Source organism: Arachis duranensis, chromosome 10, assembly GCF_000817695.3.
Source record: "Arachis duranensis cultivar V14167 chromosome 10, aradu.V14167.gnm2.J7QH, whole genome shotgun sequence".
Classification (NCBI taxonomy): domain Eukaryota; kingdom Viridiplantae; phylum Streptophyta; class Magnoliopsida; order Fabales; family Fabaceae; genus Arachis; species Arachis duranensis.
In genome coordinates this window covers 95,388,294-95,412,841 of record NC_029781.3, presented here as the reverse complement: position 1 = coordinate 95,412,841, position 24,548 = coordinate 95,388,294, and the positions used below count along the sequence as shown (strand labels likewise).

The following is a 24,548-nucleotide window of genomic DNA, read 5'->3' as shown; positions in this document are numbered from 1 at the left end:
AACGATGGCGGTGATAATGTCTACGTTGTTCTTTCAATCCGGTAACGTATACAATTTTTTTTATAACTGATGTTATTTTAATATCAATATTTTTTATTTCATTAATTAAAAAATTAAATATATAACTAGTTAATAATAATGTTTTTATATAAATATAAAAATATTTAATGTATAAATAATATTATTATTGTTTTTTATTATTTTCTTTTACCAATATTCATTCTTATTTGCGTTTAGAAATTAATATAAACGATGTTATTATAGATGTTTTGAACGCGTAGTTGTTAAGGATATAAAGGAAAAATATTAGTAGTGATGTATTTATTATTATTATTATTATTATTATTATTATTATTATTATTGGATAACAGATATTAATGAAAATTTCTATCTTTTGGTGACTTCAAGCAAAGGAAAAATATACAAGAATGTACTTGAAGGGTCTGAGTACATGTTTAGGTGAAGAGGAATAGAGTATTTGTTGGTATGTTAGAATGGCGAGATTAGATTTGAGGAGTATAAAGGTAGTATCTGCAAAGACATTCGATACTTAATTCAGAGAACTATAAAAGTAAAGATTTAGTGTGTAAGGTTGAATGATCATATCTGAAAGAATAACTAAACTTATTTTTTATAGTTGGCATAGGTTATTTTATCAAGCAGAGATTCTGCTATTCAAGATTTTAATGAATTTGTTGAGATTTGGAATTGTTATAGATGGACTGGTTGTAGAAGGCTCATGAGAGATTCGAATAGTCAGATCCGTAATAGTTATTTCTAGAGTAGGAGAGCATGCTAGCTTGATCTTATTGCTGATGTTGGTGAGTTCGGTTCCAGCAGATTAGGGTCTTGCGAGTCCATGGTTAGAATGTGGGGTTGTCTCTGTGTCTAATCGTTGCGTTTCTCGATGATGGGATGTGTCTGTTGTGCTTTTCAAGGCATCATGATGACACATAGTGGGAGAGAGAAGAGCTTGTTTTTCCATTTTTTCCCTTCATTCCTCTGCATTTTCTTTTTGAAAATGTCGGGGGTTTTATTTTTACCCCTTTATAATTGCCTTCTTCATTTCTATTTTTCTTTTCCTTTATCTTTTCAAACATTCTGTGATCATTCCATTGGTTAACCGTTGCTGTTGTTGAAGGGATGTAGTGCTGCGTTTCCCTGAGTCTGCATTGTTTGCTGCTTTTTTTTCTCTTTCGGCTCTTTGAGAACAGATTTGTGCCTTTTTCCACTTATTTTTACACTTCGCTCTTTTCATTTTGAGAAGTTTTGGGGTTTCTTTTGCGTTGTGGTAAGAGAAAATTGGGAGGGTGCCACTGTTTTAATATTGGTTTATAAACTATAGATTTGGTCTTGGGATTGTCTTAGGATTTTGTGTTTTATGCATTTCTAGGTGGCGAGCTAATGGTAGTGCCTCCTTTAGATATAGGTATGGTGCGGCGGATTACGGTTCAGGAAAATCCGGGTCCTATTTTTCCGACTGGGGGCATAACGGATCGTTACCAATGGGTGGCTTACGACGTGTCGGGTACGCCTTCTAGGTTGGGTGAGGATGACCTCCAAAGGCTTCGGGAGGAAGGGGTCGTATGCGGAGGTGGTGAGGCGGAGCGACAGTATGAGCTTTTGCTTGCTGATGAAAATGAGAGTGTATGCTATCTCAATTTAGAATTTTCCTGAGTTCCTAATTGGATGTGGGTGTATGAGCCCTTGTTCATGAAGGTAGGGGTTCGGTTGCTCTTTTCCAAGTTCATTATGGCTCTCTTGAATTGGGTTTTTGCAAGCCGAGCTAGTTACATCCAAACAGCTAGGCTGCTATTCTAACCTTCGAGTTAGTGTGTAACTTTTTGGAGATCCCAACTCGGGTGGAGGTTTTCCTTTTCTTCTTTATTTGTACCATTCTTCATAAGGAGGGAAAACATCAGAAGGGTTATATCTCTTTCAGGTCTCTGCCGAATCATCGGATCTTCGGTCTGTTCAAGGATTCATTTCACGTGTTCAAGGCGGAGTATTTCAAGGTCTGCCCTGTTCGAGGTCATCATCCTTTTTGGTTGACCATGGAGGGGGAGTGCCAAATCTCCACTTATTGGAATTTCGGAGCTGGGACTTCCTATCTGACGAGGATAACATATGAGGGTCTGTCTCCCGAGAACAAAGATATCACCGATGTTTTGTTGGTGGTATTTGGGGACAGGCCGTTGAATCCTCGAGATGTCACGGGGAATCCCGAGGCGGGCCGGTCTTATGTTTGGTAGGTTATGTTTTTTTACTTCCTAGTTTATATTTTGATTTTCGATGTCATAACTTATAGTTTTTAGTGCTATTGTATTTTGTAGTTGGTATGGCTGATGGTCAGACAACCTTAGCGAGGTTGAAGGCTGCCTTTATTCTTGGTTCGGGGAGCGGGGGTGATAGGACTTCTCATTCAACTCCTCAAGCTACTTTTCTTTGCAGTTCTCATACCATTTCTTAGGAGGTTGTGGCTGAAGGAACTCATGGGGATGATGATCACTAAGAGTTCCCGATTCTCGAGCCTGATAAGAAAGGTAAGAGGCCGGTTGAAGGGGGCAGCAGGTCACGATTTCTTACGTGATGAATCGTTCCTTTGATATGCCCGGGTTCATTAATCAGCATCTGCTACTCGAAACCAAGGACTTTTTAAAGATTATGGTGTCATAGAACAGGCTAAATCACTGTATCGCGCCCTCCTATGAGTTGATGCTCTCTTAGAACCTTCTTCTGGATGGCAAGCTTCATCAAGTATAAGCACGGTATTCTAAAGGCATAGTTGGAAGCGTCTGTGGCCGTTAAGTTGAAGGCAGTGAAGGAGGCTGAGGATGCCAGTTCAAAGATTTAGTTTTTGTTTGACCAGGAGACTGAGCTCATGACTCAAGTGGCTACGGCCAAGGTTGTCAAACTCGCGAGTCTATGTAAACTCGTGGCGCTGACCTAGACTCGACTCGTAGACTCGTACGAGTTTACCTGTTATACATTTTTTTATAAAAAAATATATATATCATGTATAAGATATATATATATTTACTCAGATATAGACATTCAAACTGTGAAATCAAAACACATAATAAATTAACATAATACTACAATTACAAGTTACAACAAGTACTCTAGATCACACATTTAAATCCTTCACAAGTATGTATCTAGTTCAACATAAAACACACAATCACACAATTAAAGCTTTATAAGACACAACCAAAACACAAAAGAAAACAACAAAGCAACAATTAAATGTTCTAATAAAGTCTAAAACTTAAATCCTCCAATATCTTCATCTTCCATGGCATCAACATCATCATCTTCACCATCTTCATCAGAAACATCATTTCTTTCAGGCTCAGGTTCAACATGGCCAACAAAATCATCATCATCATTCACATGTTCATCTTCTTCCTCTATTAAATTTTGTTGTGGATCCCCAATAAACTCATTGTCACCTCCCTCACCCATGTTGAATTCATTACTATTCATACTTGGAATAGCAAATTCATTACTATTTGGATCATCATTAGTATTGTCATTCGTTGGCAAGTGAGAATGCTCAACACTTTCAGCAATATTTTCATTAACATTTTCAGTTATCCACTCATCATCAGAATGCACTGCATCAAATTCAAGTTCTGGAGTTTTTTTAATTTGCTTACCCTTTAACTTCAAATTATACATCACATACACTAAATTATTCATTTTCTTTTGATGCAATCGATTTCTTCTCTTTGTATGAACCTACAAACATATAGTGCCAATAGTTAATAAATATACAAAAATTAAAATTAAAATGAATAATGAATAGTTCTAACATATAGTGCCAATAGTTCAAATGCACTCCAATTACGTTCACAACCAAATGAACTACAAGTTAAGCTTAGAACTCGGATAGCAAACTTCTTTAGTTCTGGACAACTATCTCCATAGAAGTCCCACTACTCAGCAGGTAGCATGGTCTTCCTACTACTCTTTGTAGTTTCATTACCAAAGAGGCCTCTAGCATAATGAAAGTCAGAAAGCTGTAGACCAACCTTTTTCCTTTCTTCCTGGTTAGGAACCGGTTTTTTCAAATAACTATATAGACCAATCTTAATATTAGCATCATCAACCATGAAATTAGGTTCGTAGTGATAATGAGGATTAAGATAATACGCAGCAGCATGCAATGGTCTATGCAGTTGCCTTTCCCACCTTCCATCAATAATTTCCCATATAGGTTCATAACTAAAAATAACAATGCAAATGAACAAAAATAAGAAAATTAAATAAATAACTGAATATAATAAAAAAATATGGTAACATGATACATTGATAATCAAATATTAAAGCTTTCAATTAGTCAAGACTCAAGATTACCTCTTTTTAACACAACCGAAGTTAGTCTTGATTGTTTCTTTGGCTTTTCTCATGCCTTCAAAGATGAAACCCATGGCTGGTTTTTCATCTGAATCAACCAAGCGAAGGACTGTAATGAGAGGAGCACTAGCCTTGAGGCATATGACAATATTCGTCCATAGCCTATTATCCAAAGCCATGTTTTGGACTCTTATTCCTTCAGGCGTTGATGCAACCTTAGTTGTCTTCCAATCATCAGAAATAAACATAGTCATCAACGGTTCTTTATTATAATGAAGACAAGTGAGAGTCAAATAGGCAGTGGCGAATCTTGTGGCACCTGGCTGAACCAAGTCCTTTCCCTTTGTAAAATTCCTCAACATGCTAATGAGCATACTCTGGGAGTAGATAAAAGTGGTTATTTTTCTTCCCTTTTTTATGGTTGTTTCATGTACCTTTAACTTCTTTTCAAAATTCTCCAATATCAAATCAATGCAGTGTGCAGCACATGGTGTCCAGTACAAACTTTTTCTAGTCTCCATCATTTTTTCTCCAGCAGCCTTATAATTAGCAGCATTATCTGTAACAATTTGGACTACATTCTCTTCGCCAACAAATTCTACAGCATCTTCTAGCATTTTGACAACTTTATCCATTGTTTTTGATATGTCAGAAGTGTCCAATGAATAAAGGAAAACTGTTCCTTTAGGGCTGTTCACCAAGAAATTACAAATACTACGCCTTTTTTAATCAGTCCATTCATTCGACATGATTGAACAACCAGTTCTGTTCCACTCTGCCTTAAACTCGGTAAGCATTTCATCAACATTGGTCACTGCTTTCTTTAATTGGGTTTCTCTTAACTCATGGTAAGAAGGGGTTTGTAGCCAATTCCATATCTCCCAACCATCACACTAAACTTTAAAAACTCGGGATTCTTAATAACATTGAAAGGAATAGCACTTGTATAGAAAAATATGGCACATTGTTGATCACATTGTTCCTTTAGATCCTTCTTCATCATTTGATTTATTGTTGATTGAACTTGAGCCCTTTTTCCTTTTGTGATAAAGTTGTGAATATCTTTTCCCTTTTGTTGAGAATTGTCCTTCTCCTTTTCTGTTTGTTCAGGATAATCCTCATCATCACCGAATCTTCCCTTTTTCAATGATGCTTCTTTAGCTTCCACACAGACTTTCAACATCACAGCCTTAACTTCTTCAGGTACTGAAGCACAAGGCTCTGAATCCTCTTTAGTACCGGCAAGATGATGCTTGAATCTATAAATCCCTCTGCTTATAGTTTTTTAGCAATAATTATACTTCACTTTTTTACCATTTCCTTGAACATCAATCCCATGTTTCCATCCTATATCACTTCTATTTCCAGTTGCATTTTTCCTCCTAGAAACAACAGGTGTAAGTCTAGGAATACTAGGAAGCGAAGACCCTGTCCCTAAACCAACATTTTCAGACATTTTGTATTTTTATCCCTAAAAATCAACAACTCAGATAACAAATTTAGATTCAAATTATCCACTAACTAAATTGAGATTCAGATTATCCACTAACAAATTCATATTCAGATTATCCACTAACTAAATTCATAACTAACACTAACTAAACTAACACAGTAACACTAACATTTCAGACTTTAGAGTTTCAGTCAGATATTCAGACACATTAACAAAAAAACCACTAACTAAGTAAGTATTAAGTAACAGTTTAAAGTTTAAACCAGACAACCAGTAAACTACAGTACCACACATTCTAACCATGAAGCATGAAGCATGAAGCAGCATCAGTTTACTAACTTATTAAAGCATGAAGCAGCATCAGTTTAAATTTTTTTTCAACATATCAAATCTCATTAACCAATTCTGTGTATGATTTAAACTAAACTAAAAAAATTTAAAAAGTTAATATCAAAAGTTCAAAACCAAAATTGCAGAATTCATACCCAAATTGTTAATATTTGAATTTGTTTAAAACAATTACCTTGGAAAATAGGGCAGAATTGAAGCAGATCGGCAGTGAAGAACAAGGGCAACAAACAGGGGAGGGGAGGCAAACGCAGTGAAGCAGAACAGGGGCGAGTGCAACGGCCGATGAACGCAGAATATGGGCGAGTCCGACGGTCAACGAATGAAGAACAGGGGCGTGAACAGCATGCCGTGAATCGTCGAGTACTCCGACGTGGGTGGTGGGCTGGTGTCGACGAGGAACCTTCACTGCGTGGTGGTGGGCTCTGCGACCCTGTGTGGGATGAGGGATGAGGGATCCGTCCGGCGTCCGGCCTTTGCATGGCGGCGCAGACAACGGTGCCGGTAGATGGTGGCGATTCAGCGAAGTTGGAGAAGAAGAAGAGAGTGAACAGTGAGGGCTTGGTGGAGTGTGTACTGACTTACTGGGTCTGGGTTAGTGGTCGCTGTTGGTTTTTTTGGGAGGGGGCCAAAACGATGCCGTTTTGGCAAAAATGGCACCGAATTCAAACTCGCTGACTCGCTAGCAAACTCGCGAGTTTGAGCGATTCTGTCCGAGTCTAGCCGAGTCTACCCAAATCTATCCAGAAATGAGTTTGTGTCTGAGTCAACTCAATTACCCTACCTAAACTCGTACGAGTTTACAAGTTAACTCGCAAGTTTGTCAACCATGGCTGCGGCACAGAAGTTGGCTGCCGATGCGGAGAAGGCTGCCACTACTGCCTAATCTGAGGTCGATGCTGCAAGGGCGGAGGTGGAGAATCTGAAGAGGCAGAATGCGAACTTTCTCGCTGATGCCAAGGCTGCCATTTTGCCACCGAGGAGGCCTTAAAGGCTTAGGTCTAAGTGTTTGCTTTAGATGTGGATGTGTCCGTCATGGGAGCCTTCCAAACTATAAAGGATGGACAGATCATGGACCTTGAGTGATTTTGCTTTGTTTTTTTATTTTGTGTAAAAATTTGCTAAGTTTGTAAGCCATGTGTTTAGCGTATACATTGTTTTTATGGCCTCTTAGGGCCGTTTGTGCATGATTTGGCCTCGTGGTTGGTCGTTTTTTGATTAATATGCTTTGTTATTTTTGGATATCTATTTAATTAGCCTCGGAGGTGATCGATTGTCGGGGTATTCGCTTTATTTTTTCTCGAGTTTTCATTTTATTCGTTTTTGGATTTCACTCGTTTGAGGACGTATTGAAAAAATTTTGTCGGAGAAATGAAAAATTTTATTAGAAATTGTTGAAAGAAATTTGGGCCTCGTTAAAACCTCCCATTGTTTGTGGTAGAAAAGAATGCCCGAAAATTGGTCTAAAACGAAAAAAATGGCTGCAAAAAGAAAAGAAAACTAAAGCTCTATCGATATTTACAGGTTACCAACCCGGGTATCCCCGTTCATGAGAAGTAGTGTTGCACGTTCATGGTGTTCCACAATCTACTATCGATATTTACAGGTTACCAACCCGGGTATCCCCGTTCATGAGAAGTAGTGTTGCACGTTCATGGTGTTCCACAATCTTGGTAACTCATTCCCGTTGAGTCTTTCTAACTTGTATGCTCCCTTTCCAATTACGAACTTAATTTGGCAGGGTTTCTGGTAGTTTGGAGTTAACTTCCCTTCTCCCAAGACGTGGGGACCCATGTCCTAGCGTCGCAAGACCAGAAGTCCTTGTTTGAACTCACGCTTTATCACGCCCCGATTGTACCTTAGGCTTACTCTCTGTTTTAGGGTTAGCTCTTTCAAGTGGGCTATGCTTCAGTCCTCGTCAACTAGGTCCCTTTTGACTTCTTCATTGGGTCCTCCCACGGTCCTTCTTGGTCTTGGCTTTTTGACCTCAACAGGAATCACAACTTCTATTCCATAAGTTAGTCTAAAAGGGGTTTCTCCGGTTGAACTTTGTGGGGAAGTTCGGTAAGACCAGAGCACGGAGCCTAGTTCATCTGCCCATAGTCCTTTGGCCTCATCCAGCCTCTACTTTAGTCCTTTCAGAATATCCTTTCAGAATAACCTATATCGTTACATCTGCTACACCAAATCTTTCGCTTTTTCTTTTTGTCCCCAGCATCTTTTGAAGTAGCATCCGTTCGTGTTTTGAATTTCTCACCCGCACTATTAGAACTTCTCTTTCTATTCTTTTTATGTTTGGCAAATAATTCAGCCTTTTTGTTTCTAACCCACTCCATAACATCCTTAAAATCACCTAAATCTCCGTAAGCAGCAAATAGCAAGCCCTCCAACTCATCATTCATAGCAGCAGTCCTACTCTCATAACTTCCATCTCCAACTAACGATCCTCGTTGCTCCAACCTTATATGTGCCTCTTTTGCTTTCATGGTCCACCGCTTCAATATCAGTGACTCAGGTAATTCTGTAATTTGAAGATATATCAAAAGGCGAAGGATATGAACACATGAAATGCCAAATGACTCCATTTGTTAACATGAACACCTAAACTCACTGCTGCCAGGCCAATAAGATACAACCCATTTTCATGTTAACTCACAATATTTTCGTACATCATAGTGCACACTACATGAAGTCTCTCACCAATCAACTATTATCACACTTGACGCTTTCAACAATAATGACCGAAACAAGTAGAACACCTCCCTTGTATAAACAGTTGCTCCTGATCGCTCCAATGCTTGCACCTGTGTTTACATTATCAGAAACCCGTATGAGATGTAATAATCAGCCTCGTGTTGTAGCCCACATATCTTTAATCCCATAAGTGGTCTCAACCCACTCCATATCCTTATTAACCCCAAAACTATTAACCATTGACGTCCATCTCTCCTCAAACTCATTAATCTCATAATCGCCAAGCATGCATTTCCTGAATTGTTGGGTAAACTTGGGATTGGAGACATTGGCTATGGCATTTCTTAACAAATGCCATCCGCACAACCTATGGTGTGCATCTGGAAAGACCTTTTCAATTGCAAGCTTCATAGCCTTGGCACCATCAGTTATCACAGCATCTGGTCGTTTACCATTCATTGCTTCTACGAATCTCTGTAACAGTCATATGTAAGTTCCTTCTCCTTCATCATCCACAATTGCACTACCAAAAATATTGTTTGAAGGTGATGGTTCACTTCTAAGAAAACTACCAATGGAAACATGTACTTGTTTTTCTTGTAAGTTGCATCAAAGGCCATAACATCACCAAATACTTCAAAATTAACACAGCTCTTCCCATCCATCCATATTAGGTGTCGAAACACACCATTGTTATCCACCTCGTAGCTCCAATAAAACTTTGGATCTAATTTCTTCCACTTCTTTAGGTACTTCAACGTTTCGGTCACATCACTTTCTATCAATTGCCTTTGCTTTCTATTTGGTTGTACATGTCTTTTCTTCGAAATCTAACATTCTCAAAACCACCAGATTTCTCAGCAAAATGCATATAGATTTGGGTTGTGAAAATTCCAGCATCTCTCATATCGTTCATTCTTCAAATTTTTCAATAGTCATTCTTCATTGCGATCTCAACATCCGGCTCAAAGTTGGGGGTATTAACTCATGATTATGTTCATTTTGAATCAATGTTGTATACCACCAGTCCCTGCCAACATCTATGTGAACTCGCATTTGTGCTACACACCCACACCTAGTCTCTGACTTTGGAGCTCTCTTCTTATTTGTTTCATCGATCCCTCTAAAAATACGATATCCTTGTCTCAAACACACAAATGTTTGCCAAAGTATGCGCTTATCAATCTCATTTCGCCCAACCTTGAACTTCCTAATTGAAAATTCATTGACCCTCCCAAATGCATTGTAAAAGGCATAGGCAACATCAAGGTCTGAAAATACATACTTCTTAGCATCATCAACGCTCAAACCTACGAAATTAACCCGACCGATACTTCTTGTACTATTCAATAACAGGTCTTTAACATCATTGCCATCACTATCAACTAACAATTCATCCATTTTTTGAAAGACATTGAACAACAATAGATCTCAACGTTCTAAACATAATTTCAAACAATAATAAAGCTTAACATCCAAAGTGTTGGAATAATCCAGCTAAAAAGATGTACCTCAGCTGAAACATTCCCTATTTGGTTATGCGATGACTCTCCAATCAGATCAACTATTTTTGTCAAATGCTATATTTACTACATACTATTACAATAAAATAAAACAAAAAATATTTATATTTATAAAATGACAAAAGTACAAAATATTTGACATATTCACAACTATAAAAGTAAATACCATATGATAAAAATAGGCACAAGACACCACGAAATGAAGTCTAAAATTCTCTTCTTCAAAATACAAAAATAATAAAAGATAAAATAATTACAAATAAATCACAATGATATATCACAAATAATATAAATAAATCACAAGGATATATCACAAATAATAAATTTTTACCAACACAACATTCACACTTCCAAAGTACAACAACCAAATCACGCAAATAGCATAATAACAAAGCATAAAAATAGCATTTATGAATCAATATTACTATAAAATACATTTTCATATTGCTTTCATTTACTCCTAGCACTCTACTAGAGAAATGAATGCTACTCCATTTTTATAATGTTACTAGCTTCTTGCAATGAATGAAAATAATAATAAAATTATTATTCTAGTAAATATTTTGAAAATAGAGGCTTTGTGTTATTCAATATTATTGTATATTTCAAGTTCAAAATACCATTATAATGAAATGACTTGAAAAAAAAAAGAAAAAAAAGTAACATAGCACAAGTTCTTAAACTCTAAACCAAAATATGATTCGAAACAATACAATATAACTACATAAAAAAATTAACTCTAGTTTTTATTCTTCAAATTTTGAATGTAAAGTAGGACGAAACAAAAGTCTTCCTTAATGAGAAAAATTTTAAATGCCATAAGAATCAAACATAAAGAGTAAAAAAGAATAAAAAAGGTCGTGAAAATGAAAAATTGTAACAAAAATGCTACAAAAATTCAAGTTTAACACAAGAGGTACTAGTTTATTAAAGAGATAAAAAAAGAAGAGTTCCTACCATTACAATTCTACAAAATTTTTTACTATACATTATAGAAGAGCTCCTACTATTACAAGGAGTATTAGTTTATTGTATCACTATATGAGTTCTCTTTTAATGGATTAGAAATTTGAGAATCACATGGTAAGAAAGCCGGGACACATTTCCACAAATTCGTAACAGCTACAGTAAATTGGACAAGCTCTCAATCTTAATTGTTCCTTTATGTCTATAGAAAAATTGTATAAAAAAGTTATAGAAATTATAAAAAAATTAGAGTTTATAATCTAACATTAGCCTTATACCATTTTTGAGCAAGCAAAATACCAGTTTAAACACTCCCATATCACAAGAAAATCAACCATTCAAAATTTCATAATCATTAATTGATAGAGAAATAAGAGTTCCTATCAACACAATACTACAAAATTTCTCATTAAAAATTATAGATTATAGAATAAAAATAATATATAAAAATTTTACAGAAATTATAAAACTAAATTGAACTTGACAATCTAATGTTAACTTCATAAAAAAAATCTGCGCAACCACGAAACCAGTTTGAACAAGACATATTCACATTCTCATACCAAAAGAAAACCACAATTTAAAATTTTATAACCAATAAATGATAAAGAAAAAAGAGTTCATAGTATCACAATTCTACAAAATTGCTGATTATATATTATAGAAGATCTCCTTGCATCACAAGGGTATTAGTTTATTGTATCACTATATGGGTTCTCCTTCAATGGATTAGAAATTTGCAAATGCACAAACCAAGAAAGCTGGGATACGTTTTGCCACAAATTTATAACAACTCAACAAACAGTAAATCAGAGAAGCCCTCAATGTTGTTTCTTTATGTTTATAGAGAAATTATATAAAATATTAAGTCAAATTATAAAAACTGAATTAGACTTGACAATCTAACATTAACCTTATATAATTTTTGAACAAATAAAATACATGTTTTAACACTCCTATATCACAAGAAAATCAACCATTCAAAGTATTATAACCATTAGTTGATAAAAAAAGAAGAACTCCTGTCAAGACAATGTTGATAAAAAAAGAAGAGCTCCTGTCAAGACAATGCTACAAAATTTCTTATATTATAAATTATAGATTATAGAAGAAATCCTAGCATTACAATCATAGAATTGTGAGAGGTATTAGTTTATGGTATTATTAGGATTCTATTTTAATACATTATATATTTGCAATAGTACGTACCAAAAAATTTGTACCATGCTCTGTCACAAAGTTGTTACAACCCAAATAACAAATTTGAAAAAGCCCCCAAACTTCAATTGCCCTGTTATTCTTGTGTGCCTATAAAAAAGTTATATAAAATTTTTACAGAAATTATAAACCATTTGTTTGAACTTGACAATACTTCATAAAAAAAATTTAACAACTAAAAATTAATTTAAACAAGACATTCATACTCTCGTACCAAAAAAAATTCACAACTTAAAATTCCATAATCAATAAAAGCTAAAGAAAGAATAGCTATTAACATCACATTACTACAAAATTCTTTATTACAAATTACAGATTATAGATTATAGATCATAAAACAACTCCTAACATTATAATCCTAACCTTACAAGAGGTATTAGTTTATTCAATCACTACTTGAGTTCTCTTTCAATAGATTACAAATTCGTGATTGAAAATACTAACAAAATTGGACACACTATACACAAAGTTGCAACTTAACAAAACACAAATCAAAAGCAAAATTCAAAAGATAACAATAAAAAAGATAATTATTATAAAAATAAGATTAAAAGCATAAACATGTCAAACCACAATGGAAGACAAAAAACTAACAGCAGGACTTGAAAATGATATAAGAAGTCGGACCAAACTCAGCAACGAGACAGAGAAAAACAAAAGACTGGCGTTGTGGCAGCAGACAAGAAGATGCGACACTAATAGCATGAGAGAAGCATAAATGGGTAAAAACCTAAAAATAACCTATGCAACATTTTTTTTCTTTCTGGTGGGGCTTTGACTGGTCCATACCCGAAAACATACCCTTTTCTATTCGTCTCGAAACATGTAGAATTTGCCAATTTCGTAAAGAAAGAAGAAATCTGAATATTTATCTTTTCATAATAGCTCGTGTAATTAATAATAAATGGGAGAGAATTGGAGAGGAATTGGAGCATGAGCCTTCCACTGGAAATCATAGCGCTCAAACACATCAAAATAGGTTTCTTAGCAACCGTACCAATTTAAGAAGGGTGGAGAAAGGTACCTAGCGAATCCAGGTGTCTCTTTGTTACCAGTGTAGGTCTAATGGAGTCATGGCGCTTTCATGGAGACAGGAGTTCTTCTCCAGAATCAATTTTGCGTTTGGCATTAGCCAGTCAACAGTGGTGACAGATAGTTATCTCCTTCTTTCATGGCAGCGATTTTTTGGGGTTGAAAGGTCATTTATGGCAAAGGAGAAAGGGAGTGGATTCAAGAACATTTAAATCTATCACCGGCCAGAACGACAGTGGAAGCATCGCAAGCAATGAAGATGTTTAAAGACCCGCAAGCAGTGAAGATGTTTAAAGATATCACATCGCTAATAATAGAGTAATGAAGGAGTTCAATCAAGTTCCTGAGTACTTTTTTGGTGTTTGAAAGAGGGGATTAGTTTTTTTTATCTGTATCAATTTATTTGTTCAGCCCATGACAATAAAAAAAGAAATTAATAATAATAAATAAATTTAATTTTCCTGATAACTATTAATAGTAGGTTATCTTTTAAAGAGTGCTGCACTCTCTACTTTATCTGAAGTGCACTAGCTTTCGCCTCAATTTTCTCTTATATTATCTGTTATATTACCATTACCATTATAGGTTGCATTAAAGTAAAAAAAATAAAAACTCAATATAAAATTATCTTATTTTATATATGTTATAATCATTGTTTATATTATTTTATATTTATTAATTATTACTAAAATAATCAATTTAAATTAAATATAATGAATGTCTAACTATAGAGATATTGCATATATAAAAAAATGATATTAAAAATTTAATTTTTTTCAGTTAACATTAGTTAATTTTTTTTAAAAATTATTTTATTTATTTTAAATTTTAGATCCTAAATCATAAATTTTTAATCATACATACTAAAGTATAAATCATAAATTTTAAAATTGACTAATATTAATTAACTAAAAATTAATTTCTTATATTATTTCTATATAAAATTATACATATTAAATTAAATATATAAATTTTGAGATAAATCACATATTTAAATAAATTGTGGTTCAAAATTATCCAAATGTAACAATTGAATATTGGTTACATTTCGGTCATATTTTTACTCGGTTTACAGGGTGTAAAGTTTTCAAGATATACAAATAAGTCACATAGGGTGCAGCGGATTAGATGAAATATATGAAAAGAATAAATGGCTTTGGCCCATCGCGGATTATGAACAAAAAACTATGTGTAAAACCACTATAATGTATCACGAATTATGAACAAATTTAGGGGCAGAAATCGCCATCTACCATCGCGGTTTATGATGAAATTGGTGTCTGAAAAAATTGCGATGGACTGCCACGCATTATATTGGATTTGCTTATAAAACCGCAATAGCTGACTAGTGATTATTCATTTGGGTTGTTGTTTTTAAGTTTGATTTTAAAAAGTTTGATTAAAAGTAGATTTGTGGTGATAGTTATATAGCTCATGATATATTGTTAGATATGTTAGTTTTGTTATCTATTAATTTTCATTTATACAATTTGATGGGAAGGTTATTGCCATTGTATTTAGAATTTTTAGGGAATATAGATGACATTTACTAACTTTAATTTATAAAAATAGGAATGTGTTAGTTGATTATTGTTGTTAGAAGGGTTAAGTACTTTTTTTGTCGTTAATATCTTGGATCAAAATTAAAATCGTTCCGATCTTTTCTTATTAATATCATCCTCAACGTTATAAAATGTTATAAAATCATTTTTTCTTAATTCTTGGACCAAAACACCTTTTATCATCATCTCTCTTCCACTACTTCTATCACATCCACTACCACTTACATTGGCGGCAATAAGAAGAGAAGAAGAGGAAGAAGAAGGCGTCGCCGGCGAGAAATGGTGCAGCAGCAGCGGCGACCCAGCAACAACAACCCCTCCCGTCCCTTCGCATCGCTTCTCTCTCTCTCTCTCTTTCTCTCTCTAACGAACCAGTAGTAGTAGCAGCAACCCCTCCCTCCCTCTATTCTCATCGCTTCTCTCTCCCTTTCTCTCTAATGAACCAGCGGCGACCCAACAGCAGCAACCCCTCCCTCCTAGAGGTGGCAACATGCACCCTACCTGCCGGTATCCAACCTAACCAAATCCGGTTGGATAGGGTTGTCAACCCGATCTGCAGCGGGTAGGGTAGGGTGCGAAAACGGTTCTCGTGCATCCTACCCGACCAACCCGCACTTTATATATGTATATGTTATATGTTATATACTTATATAAATATATGTTTCAATTGGATATTGAACCAAAGACCTCTCACTAAATATAAAAAATCTTTAGCCACTAAAAGAAGATCATTAATTGATAATTTAATACATTTTTTAACATAAAAATCAATTCTATTTTAAATTATTATCAAGTTATATAATAATATTGCATCTTTTTAGTAACTCGCGCGTTAAGAACAGATAGGGTTAAGGTTGGAATATTCTCCATTTGCGGGGTAAGGTTTGGATTGGATCCACACCCTACCCTATCCATTTGACCTGAAATGTTAAGAACGAAAAAAGTATTTAACCTTTACTAAAATTTTTATTAAGATATAATTAGGATTAACTTTTATTTTATGATGATGTCGACTAATTGTATATATAATATTAAAAAATAAATATAACCAATTTTCCTTTGTTGCATGTGAATAATTTTAAATATTTGTTTATTTATTTATGCAGTTAATTGTAAATTTTGATTATTGTCTCGTGACTTTCGTTCTGTTTCCGATTTACTCCATCCCACTAAGACTCGGTGGCTTTCAATCCATAGTTGAAAAAACTAGACCGACTCAAATGGTCGGATAAAAAAATCGACAATCCAACCTTTAGGCTGGTGCGAACAGTGTAATGGACTAGACAAAAAATAAAAACTGTTGAATCAGTTTGATCCGGCTGGGTTTTAAAAAAATTAGTGAACCTCCGAGTTTGAAAATTGGTTTTTTTCCTAAAATCCGTGCCTCCAAACGAGGTTGTTTGACGTCTTTAATATTAATAAAAAAGAACCCTAGTTCTGAAGCTGCCCACCTCACCCCATCTCTCTCTCTCACAGCCAATGTTCTGAAAACTGGACCGGATTGGTCAGTCGGATCGATTCAACCGTAAACTGACAACATTAACGATCCGGTCAAATATGTAAAACCGTCGTTTAAAAAACTGGTAAAAACTGTTGAACCGACCGGTTAGACCGAACCGAAACCAGCCCAGTTTACACAAAAACGGGAGCTCCTTCGTTTCTTTCTCCCCTTTCCCCTTCCTTTCTTTCATTCAGAAAGAAATCAAATCACACTACCCCAGCCAAAAAACCCTAGAACTGTAAGCCTACACCACCGCCGCAAGGAGTGGCATACTGCCGCGTCCGTCGCACTCAAAGTTCGCCATCCGTCCGTCTATCTAGCTTCCCTCGTGATCCAAGTCTTCAACCCCTGTTCGCTGTCACCGATCGCGGCTGCTTCCTCGAGCTCGGCGCCGTCGTCTTTGTCTGCTCAGCCGCGCTTCCGTCGCCGTTTGTTTGCCGTTCACGTTCGCGTCTTCGTTCAGCTGTCGTCTTCGTTCGCGTTCTTCGCCGTTCACGTTCGCTCGGCGTTCACTGTTCGCATTCACTCGCCGTTCACCATTCGAGTTCGCATTCGTGTTCGTTTGGAAGCCACGTTGCTATGCTTCAAACACTGCGACCAACCCGCGCGCTTCACCTAGCCGTCCAACTGCTCTCTTTTGTTGCCGCCGTGAGTTCCCTAAACCCGCCACCAGACAATACACTCACACAACACCAATACTCTGCTTCAAACTCTGCAACTGCTGATTTCTATTACAATAAGTAACTATTTGATTTGGTAGTGGTTTGGATTTTTTCATAGACTGAATTAAAGTTACAATAGTTATGTTCTCTTCTCTATCACATTGATATTAAGCTTTGAATTCTCTTATTTTGTTTTAATTTTACGGCGCTGAACATGTTTGATGAAATGCTTTAACCATATTTCTGGTTGGTTTTATAATTTCTAGCTTTTAGAAACTTAGTAAGTTGATTGCATGTGAAAGGGAACTGGCAACGCAAGCGGTCCGGTCCTCCTCCTATAACCGCTTGAAAAAAAACCGTCCTAAAACCGGCGAACCGGTCGAGAACCGGCCGGTTAGACCGAACCGGTAACCGGGCGGTTCTCCTAAAACGATGTCGTTTTTTATATTTAAAAATAAAAAAAATAAAAACTCGATAACACTCGTTCTCCACCCCCTTTCCCCATTCACTCAGATTCACCTAATCACCTCACAGCTCACTCCAAGGAATCCATCATCGCCGAACCCTAGCCCTAGGAACCCCGAACCGTAGCCCTCCATCGTCGCCGCCGTTCAGAGGTCGTCAGCGCCGCCGCTGTCCCAAGTCCTCAGGAACCCAGTAAGTCAGCAGGTCTCTTCGTCTTCGTTGGCTTTTCGAACCAGGTGAGTGCTCCTCGTCTTCATCTTCTCTGAGCTTCTTCTTCAATTTTTGATCCATATTGTTTCAATTCTTCTTGGGTCTTGGTTTGAAGTTTGGTTCTTCTTCTTCTTTGGTCTTTCAGTCTTCGTTTTTCGGACTTCAGTCTTCGTTCTTCGTTCTTTGTTCTTCAGTCTTCCTTGTATGTATGGTTCTGATTGTTGTGGAAATTTGTTCTTTGTTCTTCAATTCCTTGTATCTATGTTCTTCCTTGTATGTATGTTTGGATTGGTTGCTAATGCTAGAAACTGTCTCTGTTATGTGATTTGTATCCAGAACACCTAATAGGCTAATATTGCTGTTTTAGTGTTTTGCTATTTTGTAATTCTACCTGTTACCCTGTTTTGGTCTAGAACACCTAATATGCTGGACAATTGTAACTGTTACTCTGTTTTGGTCCAGAACACCTAATATGTTGGAAACTTACTCTATTATGTAACTGTTACTCTGTTTTAGTGTTTTGTTGTTTTGTTAATGCTGGAAACTTGTAATGTTTTGCAATATTGTTGAATGCTGTAGGCAGAATTTAGATATGGTCTTGTTAATTTCATATCTGTTTTTAATGCTGAAAACTTATTCTGTTTTGCTGTTTTGTTAATGCTAAAAACTTACTCTTCTTAGGTCTTGGCTCCTGTTTTTAATTGCTGATGGCTCCTGTTTTAGGTTAAGAATATGGTTAATCATTGTGTTGTGGCTCCTATTTTTAATTGCTGATGGCTCTTAACTTGTTATTGTTCATTGTGTTGTGGGGCTATTTTTAATTTCATATATGTTTTTCATTGTGTTGTAGTTGCTGGTTTTGCTTTGATTTGTAGTTGCTGGGTGAATGTTTAGTGTTTTGTAATTGCTGGCTTTGTTTTCTAATTGTTGGTTTTGTTGATGGCTCCTAATTTTTTTGTTCAAATTTGCTAATGGCTTTGATGTGTAGTTGCTGGTTGTGCTAGTTTTGCTGGCTTTGTTTGTAATTGCTAGGTGAAGGTTCAGTGTTTTGAATGTCTGTGATTTGTGATTTCTGAATCTGAAATTAATTAAGTCATTGATTTTGTGTTGTTGAAATTGTTGATTAAAATGGATTTGTTATGCTGTTGTTGCCTTTTTTAATTTTTAAGTATGATGTTTTTGAATTTTTGTTGAAATAGTTATTGATTTCAGGGTTTAGAGTGATTATTTGTTGCTGGTATTTAACTTTTGTTGCTGTTAAGTTCTGTTAAGTTGCTACATTCAAACGTGCATTGGCCCATTCATCTTCATTTGCAAATTGCAATAACAAAAAGCTTCTCATTTGATGATCCATTAACTACCTCATTTTCTGGTACTATTCTTTTTGTTATTTCTTTAGCCAAAGAAATTGGAGGGGCTGGATGAGGAGACATTGATGCCTCGGAAGACACCACCACCATTAACATATCCTTGTTACTTGAAGGTTTCTTTAGCACAATAGTTAAAATCACAATCATAATTACATAATATATTTAAATAGTTATCCCAAAAAAAAAAAGAAACTCACAAGAACATCTTGAGGTTTTGATGATTGATAAATCTTTATGTTAGACATTTAATATTTGAAATTTCTTTATACTATTTAACTTGAGTTTGTATATTAATAAGATTATATGAATTTGATTGATGACATTTAATGTAGTTTTTTAAATTTGAAAACTATTTTAATATTTATATTATACTATAATTATACTTTAGGATGTTTATTATAATTTATTTATTATTTTATTTTAAAACGCTTTTTCCGGTTGAACCATCGGTTAGACCGGTTAGACCAATGAACCAGTGAACCAGTAGCTAGAGCGGTTTGATGACCGGTCCGGTTTTCCGAACCTTGGAATTTGTTAATTTGCTAATTGTTCCTGTCTTGTTGTTCTGTTGTTCTTCTGTTACTTTTAATTTTTTTTGTTTTTGTTGTGATTTTCTGTTCTTGATTTAAGCTGTGATTGAAGGTTCTCTGGTTTTGGTATTCTTCACTTTCCTGTAAGCTTAACTTTTAATTCTTTGAGCATACACGGATCAAATCATTGTTTTCAGCAATGGTGATTTTTAGATTTTTTTTGGGTTGCTTTGTTTTAAATGTTCCTATTGTTGTTGTGTTTTTGCTGTGATTTAAATGTTCTTTTGATTTTTTTTTTCCGAATGCCCAGTCAGTACTTGGTTGATTGGTTTTGCTCACTGAATGTATTTGATGATAAATTTTAAATTGATAACTCTATTACTGCTTTACTGTCTGTTTCTGTTTCTGTAGTTAAATTTTATTAAAGTTTCTTGAATTTGCACTGCCTATGTTATTGATTCACTGTTCCTTCGTTGCTTTATTTTTGTTGTTAATCATTGAGATGAGCTTTGTTAAAATTGGGTTGAAAACTACTAATCTTTCTTCATTTTTCATTGTTCTAACTTCTGTTCTTATTAAAAGATTTGCAATTGGTGATCTTTTGATTTATTATATGCTTCATGTTTTCATTGTTCTATTCTTATGAAGAAAAAATTTGCAATTAGTGATTGTATGATTCATGTTTTGATTGTTTTGTTATATAAACAAAATTCTGTTTTCATTGTTTGGTTGCACTGTTCCTGTTCTTGATCTCCGCCGACTTGCTACCCGTCCTCCTTGTTGGATTCTTTTTGTTTCAGGCTTTGTTGTGTTTTTGTTTCAGCCTCTGTTGTGTTGTGTGTTTGTTTCGGGCTCTGTTGTGTGTTTATTGTGCAACACTATCATTTTTTGTTTTACTTTTTGACTTAGCTACATTAAGACAATATTCTCTATCTTTAACTTGTGCATTGTAATTCAATCCAGCTATTTTTAATGGAAGTATAATTATGTTAATTGTCAACAAATTTGCAGCAAGTTATTGCATATTTTGATGATTAATTACATTTAGTTGGTGATATGTTACGTAGGGTTTTAAATTTGAAAGATATTTAGGATGTTTATTTATAATTTATTTATTATTTTATTATGGAATGGTTTTTCCGGTTGAACCACGGTTAGACCGGTTGAACCAGTAAACCAATGAACCACTGACTAAAACGGTTTGATGACTGGTCCGATTTTCAGAACCTTGCTCACAGCTCACCTTGGTTCACAGTCACCACCGAATGTTCGCCGCGCTCTCGCCGGATCCTCCGCGACCTGTGCTCGCGTCTCGCCTCTCTCCACCGTCTGTGCCCGGCTGTTCGCGTCTCGCTGCACCTCCCTTTGCCAGTGAGTGCTCGAGCTGTGTGTTTTTTGCTGCTCGTCTTCCGTGGTTGTTCCTGCCTGCACTGCAGCACCTGTGGTTGTCTCTACTTGATTCTGCCTCTCAGTCTCACTCGAGTCTCGTCTCAGTCACACTGCCGGCATCTCGTCGTTCGTCAGTCTTGTTGCCGTCTCAACGTCTAGCGGCCTTCCCTGGTATCCTTGTCGTCGGCAGCAGAAGCAACTAGTGGGGTTGTCGCTTTCTTCGTCGCCTTCCGTGGGATCGTCGTCGCTCATCGTTTTCTGGTTTGGGATCCTCGCCCTCTCCGAGTCGCCGTGGACCGTTGGTGAGTCCCTGCATCATCGCTTCCCCTGTTCTCTTTTCTCCAGATTTCCCTTCTCCCTGTATTTTTCCATGTTGCTAAATTGCTAATCAATTAATTTTCCTTGTTGCTGATCTAAATGTTGCTGTAAATCGTGACTGAACTAGGATTTGTTGAATTTGTTGCTGATTATCATGACTGAAAGATGAATTCGTTGCTGTCATGCTGAAATAATCGCTTAGCCAAATTTTTTTGTTACTGTAGATCATCTTTGGAGTTAAACTTTTTGTTGCTGAAAATTATCTTAGTTGAATTTGTTGTTGAAAATTATCAGTGAGCTGAATTTGTTGCTGGAAGAATAGATTTGATTCTTAGAATTGATGGATTTGATTCTTACATAAGCAGTATTGTTTTGGTATAATTAGTTGAATTTAGTTTTTAATTAATTTGTTTATCATTAACTTATTGATTTATTTTTTCTGTTTTTTCCCCTTAGAATTTTGATACTTGATTGTTATTAATGTGTTTGTAAAGACATGCTTTTGAATTTTTAATTTTAAGCTTATTTTTGTAATTTTATATTTATATTTAATTGTGATTGGGTCAACCGGTTGAATCAATGACCCGGTTGTATTACCGGGTCGATTACCGGTTCGGTTCTAATAACTATGCCTCAACCCCCTCATTGGCCAGATCGAGTGGCGCTACGATGACAAGCGTGTGAGGTATAGCATCTCCGCCCCACCCAACCATCCTTACTTCACGTTAACCACAACCCACCAACCACGAGTCCCAGCTGGAGTGGTACCGGAGGATTTCATGAACTCCGAGGACTACCTCAATGGCGAGGACAAATTAAACGGCACCAATAGGCTCCACTTTCTTCCCTCTTTGAGGTGGAAGTGGCTCGATTCCACATTTCAGCGTGCTTGGATGGCAATTCCACTATTCTCTGCCTCAACCAATGAGGAAGCGTGAACGGAGATGAATAACTTTTCTTGAAGCTTAGAAACATCTGATTCCACGAATAATTTGGATGTGATGGATACCAAAGTAACAAGTCACATACTTTCCCGCTACCCTACCCTTGTGCTTGATATGAAGATTTCAAGTTACAACTGATGCTCATAATGTGTTTGAAGAATTGCTCAAATCAAATTCAGCATGAATGTCTTGCTCAACTCTGCTTGCAAACGCCCTTTGGGTCAAATTATGAGAGTTTCAATCTCACTTTATTCCACATTGCCCCCAATATCAACACCATTACCTCTCCAGTTGCAAGAGCTGTGCAATGTTGTTACAAGCACTATTGGTGGGTTAGACGAATTGGAGTTTAGTCTGAATAAGTATAGAGATTCTTTGACTTCATCTCTTGTAACTCAGGATATTGATTCTTGTAAGCATGAGGCACATACTAGGAGATTGCTCAGGTTCTTCTTATGGTCTAGTAAGAATTTGAGTTGTAAGTTAGAAAATAAAGATTATAACTACGCTCTTCGAGTTTTCACGGAAAAGAAAGACTACACAGCGATGGATATCTTGATTGGAGACCTGAAGAAGGAGGGTCGAGTTATGGATGCCGAGACTTTTGGTCTTGTAGCTGATACTTTGGTCAAATTGGGGAAAGAAGATGAGGCATTGGGTATTTTTAAGAATTTGGACAAGTACAAGTGCTCTATAGATGAATTCACAGTTACTGCAATCATTAATGCTCTTTGTTCTAGAGGGCATCCTAAGAGGGCTGAAGGGGTAGTTTGGCATCACAAAGACAAGATTGCAGGCTCAATGCTTTGCATATACAGAAGTCTCCTTTATGGGTGGTCTGTGCAGAGGAATGTGAAAGAAGCTAGGAGGATTATTCAAGAGATGAAATCAAATGGGGTTGCCCCAGATTTAATTTGTTACAACACATTCCTCAGGTGCCTTTGTGAGCGGAATCTTAGACGTAATCCTTCAGGGCTTGTGCCTGAAGCCTTAAATGTGATGATGGAGATGAAGTCTTACAAGGTTTTCCCAACCTCGATCAGTTACAACATCTTGCTCTCATGTTTAGGAAAGACCAGAAGGGTTAAAGAATCTTGTCAAATACTAAAAAAAATGAAACATTCTGGTTGTGCTCCAGATTGGGTCAGCTATTATCTTGTAGCAAAGGTGTTGTTTCTGACTGGAAGATTTGGCAAAGGAAAAGATATAGTGGATCAAATGATCGGAAATGGTTTGGTACCAAACCATAAGTTCTACTACAGTTTGATTGGTATTCTCTGTGGGGTTGAAAGGGTGAATCGCGCTCTTGAACTTTTTGAGAAAATGAAGAGAAGTTCATTGGGTGGTTATGGACCAGTGTATGATGTGCTCATTCCAAAGCTTTGTAGAGGAGGGGATTTTGAGAAGGGAAGAGAGCTATGGGATGAAGCCACAGGCATGGGGATCTCTCTTCAGTGCTCAAGGGATGTTTTGGATCCTTCAATAACAGAAGTTTTCAAACCTAAAAGGCCAGAAAAAATCAGCCTTGAAGACAGTACAATAACTAAGCCTCCAAATAAAGTAAAAAAACTTTCAAGTAAAATGAAGGTGATGAGAACAAAATCTGCTTCAATGAAGAAGAAAAAGAGAAGAAATAAATAAGTAAATCTACAGCACCTTTAATGGCTTGATTATCTATATAGTTGTTCTCTGTTCCCTCTCTTCCATAGTATAAAGGCTTGCTTATCTTGGATTAGCATTCTACTCCTGCTGTCCTGCATGTTGTTCTAGTTAACTGTTAACTGTATGCTATCTCTAGCCTTGGGCATATTCTGCATTTTTTATACCAGATTATGGGAAATTATGTAATTTCATTTCCTGACATTAATTACCTTGGCCAGTCAATGACGTAGTTTACTTTGTATTAACTTCAAATTTTTCTTCAAATCACCTTAGAATATGTGCTTGGACCTTTGGGGGTGTCTGGTTGGGTGGTTGGGAGAATTATAGAGTATTCCCACGGAT

General features: G+C 36.1%; 2 protein-coding genes and 1 pseudogene across 5 annotated transcripts; 1 reads left to right on the top strand and 2 right to left on the bottom strand.

Annotated features, from left to right (window-relative positions):
• Positions 1-3,261: 3,261 nt before the first annotated feature.
• Positions 3,262-6,642, bottom strand: LOC107471291 (uncharacterized; annotated as a pseudogene).
• A 3,154-nt stretch (positions 6,643-9,796) lies between these two features.
• On the bottom strand, positions 9,797-10,255 carry LOC127743048 (protein FAR1-RELATED SEQUENCE 5-like). Its single transcript, XM_052255704.1, has one exon. The coding sequence runs from the start codon at positions 10,253-10,255 to the stop codon at positions 9,797-9,799; it is 459 nt and encodes a 152-aa protein (XP_052111664.1).
• Positions 10,256-16,838: 6,583 nt separating this feature from the next.
• Positions 16,839-24,483, top strand: LOC110276046 (pentatricopeptide repeat-containing protein At5g61370, mitochondrial). 4 transcript variants are annotated; one of them, XM_052254949.1, is made up of 4 exons: positions 17,816-18,019; positions 19,393-19,476; positions 21,118-21,584; positions 22,254-24,483. In XM_052254949.1, the coding sequence occupies exon 4, from the start codon at positions 22,725-22,727 to the stop codon at positions 24,183-24,185; it is 1,461 nt and encodes a 486-aa protein (XP_052110909.1). In that variant the 5' UTR covers positions 17,816-18,019; positions 19,393-19,476; positions 21,118-21,584; positions 22,254-22,724; the 3' UTR covers positions 24,186-24,483. The 4 variants fall into 4 exon arrangements, 3 of the variants coding, with proteins under 3 accessions (XP_020988225.2, XP_052110909.1, XP_052110908.1); XM_021132566.2 differs by lacking the exons at positions 17,816-18,019; positions 19,393-19,476 and adding an exon at positions 16,839-17,304; XR_008003603.1 differs by lacking the exons at positions 19,393-19,476; positions 22,254-24,483 and adding an exon at positions 21,728-21,919.
• Positions 24,484-24,548: the final 65 nt, after the last annotated feature.

Bases quoted from the DNA above. Each gene is read 5' to 3' on its own strand.
- LOC127743048 (XM_052255704.1), bottom strand. From the start codon at position 10,255: ATGGATGAATTGTTAGTTGATAGTGATGGCAATGATGTTAAAGACCTG.
- LOC110276046 (XM_021132566.2), top strand. From the start codon at position 22,725: ATGAATGTCTTGCTCAACTCTGCTTGCAAACGCCCTTTGGGTCAAATT.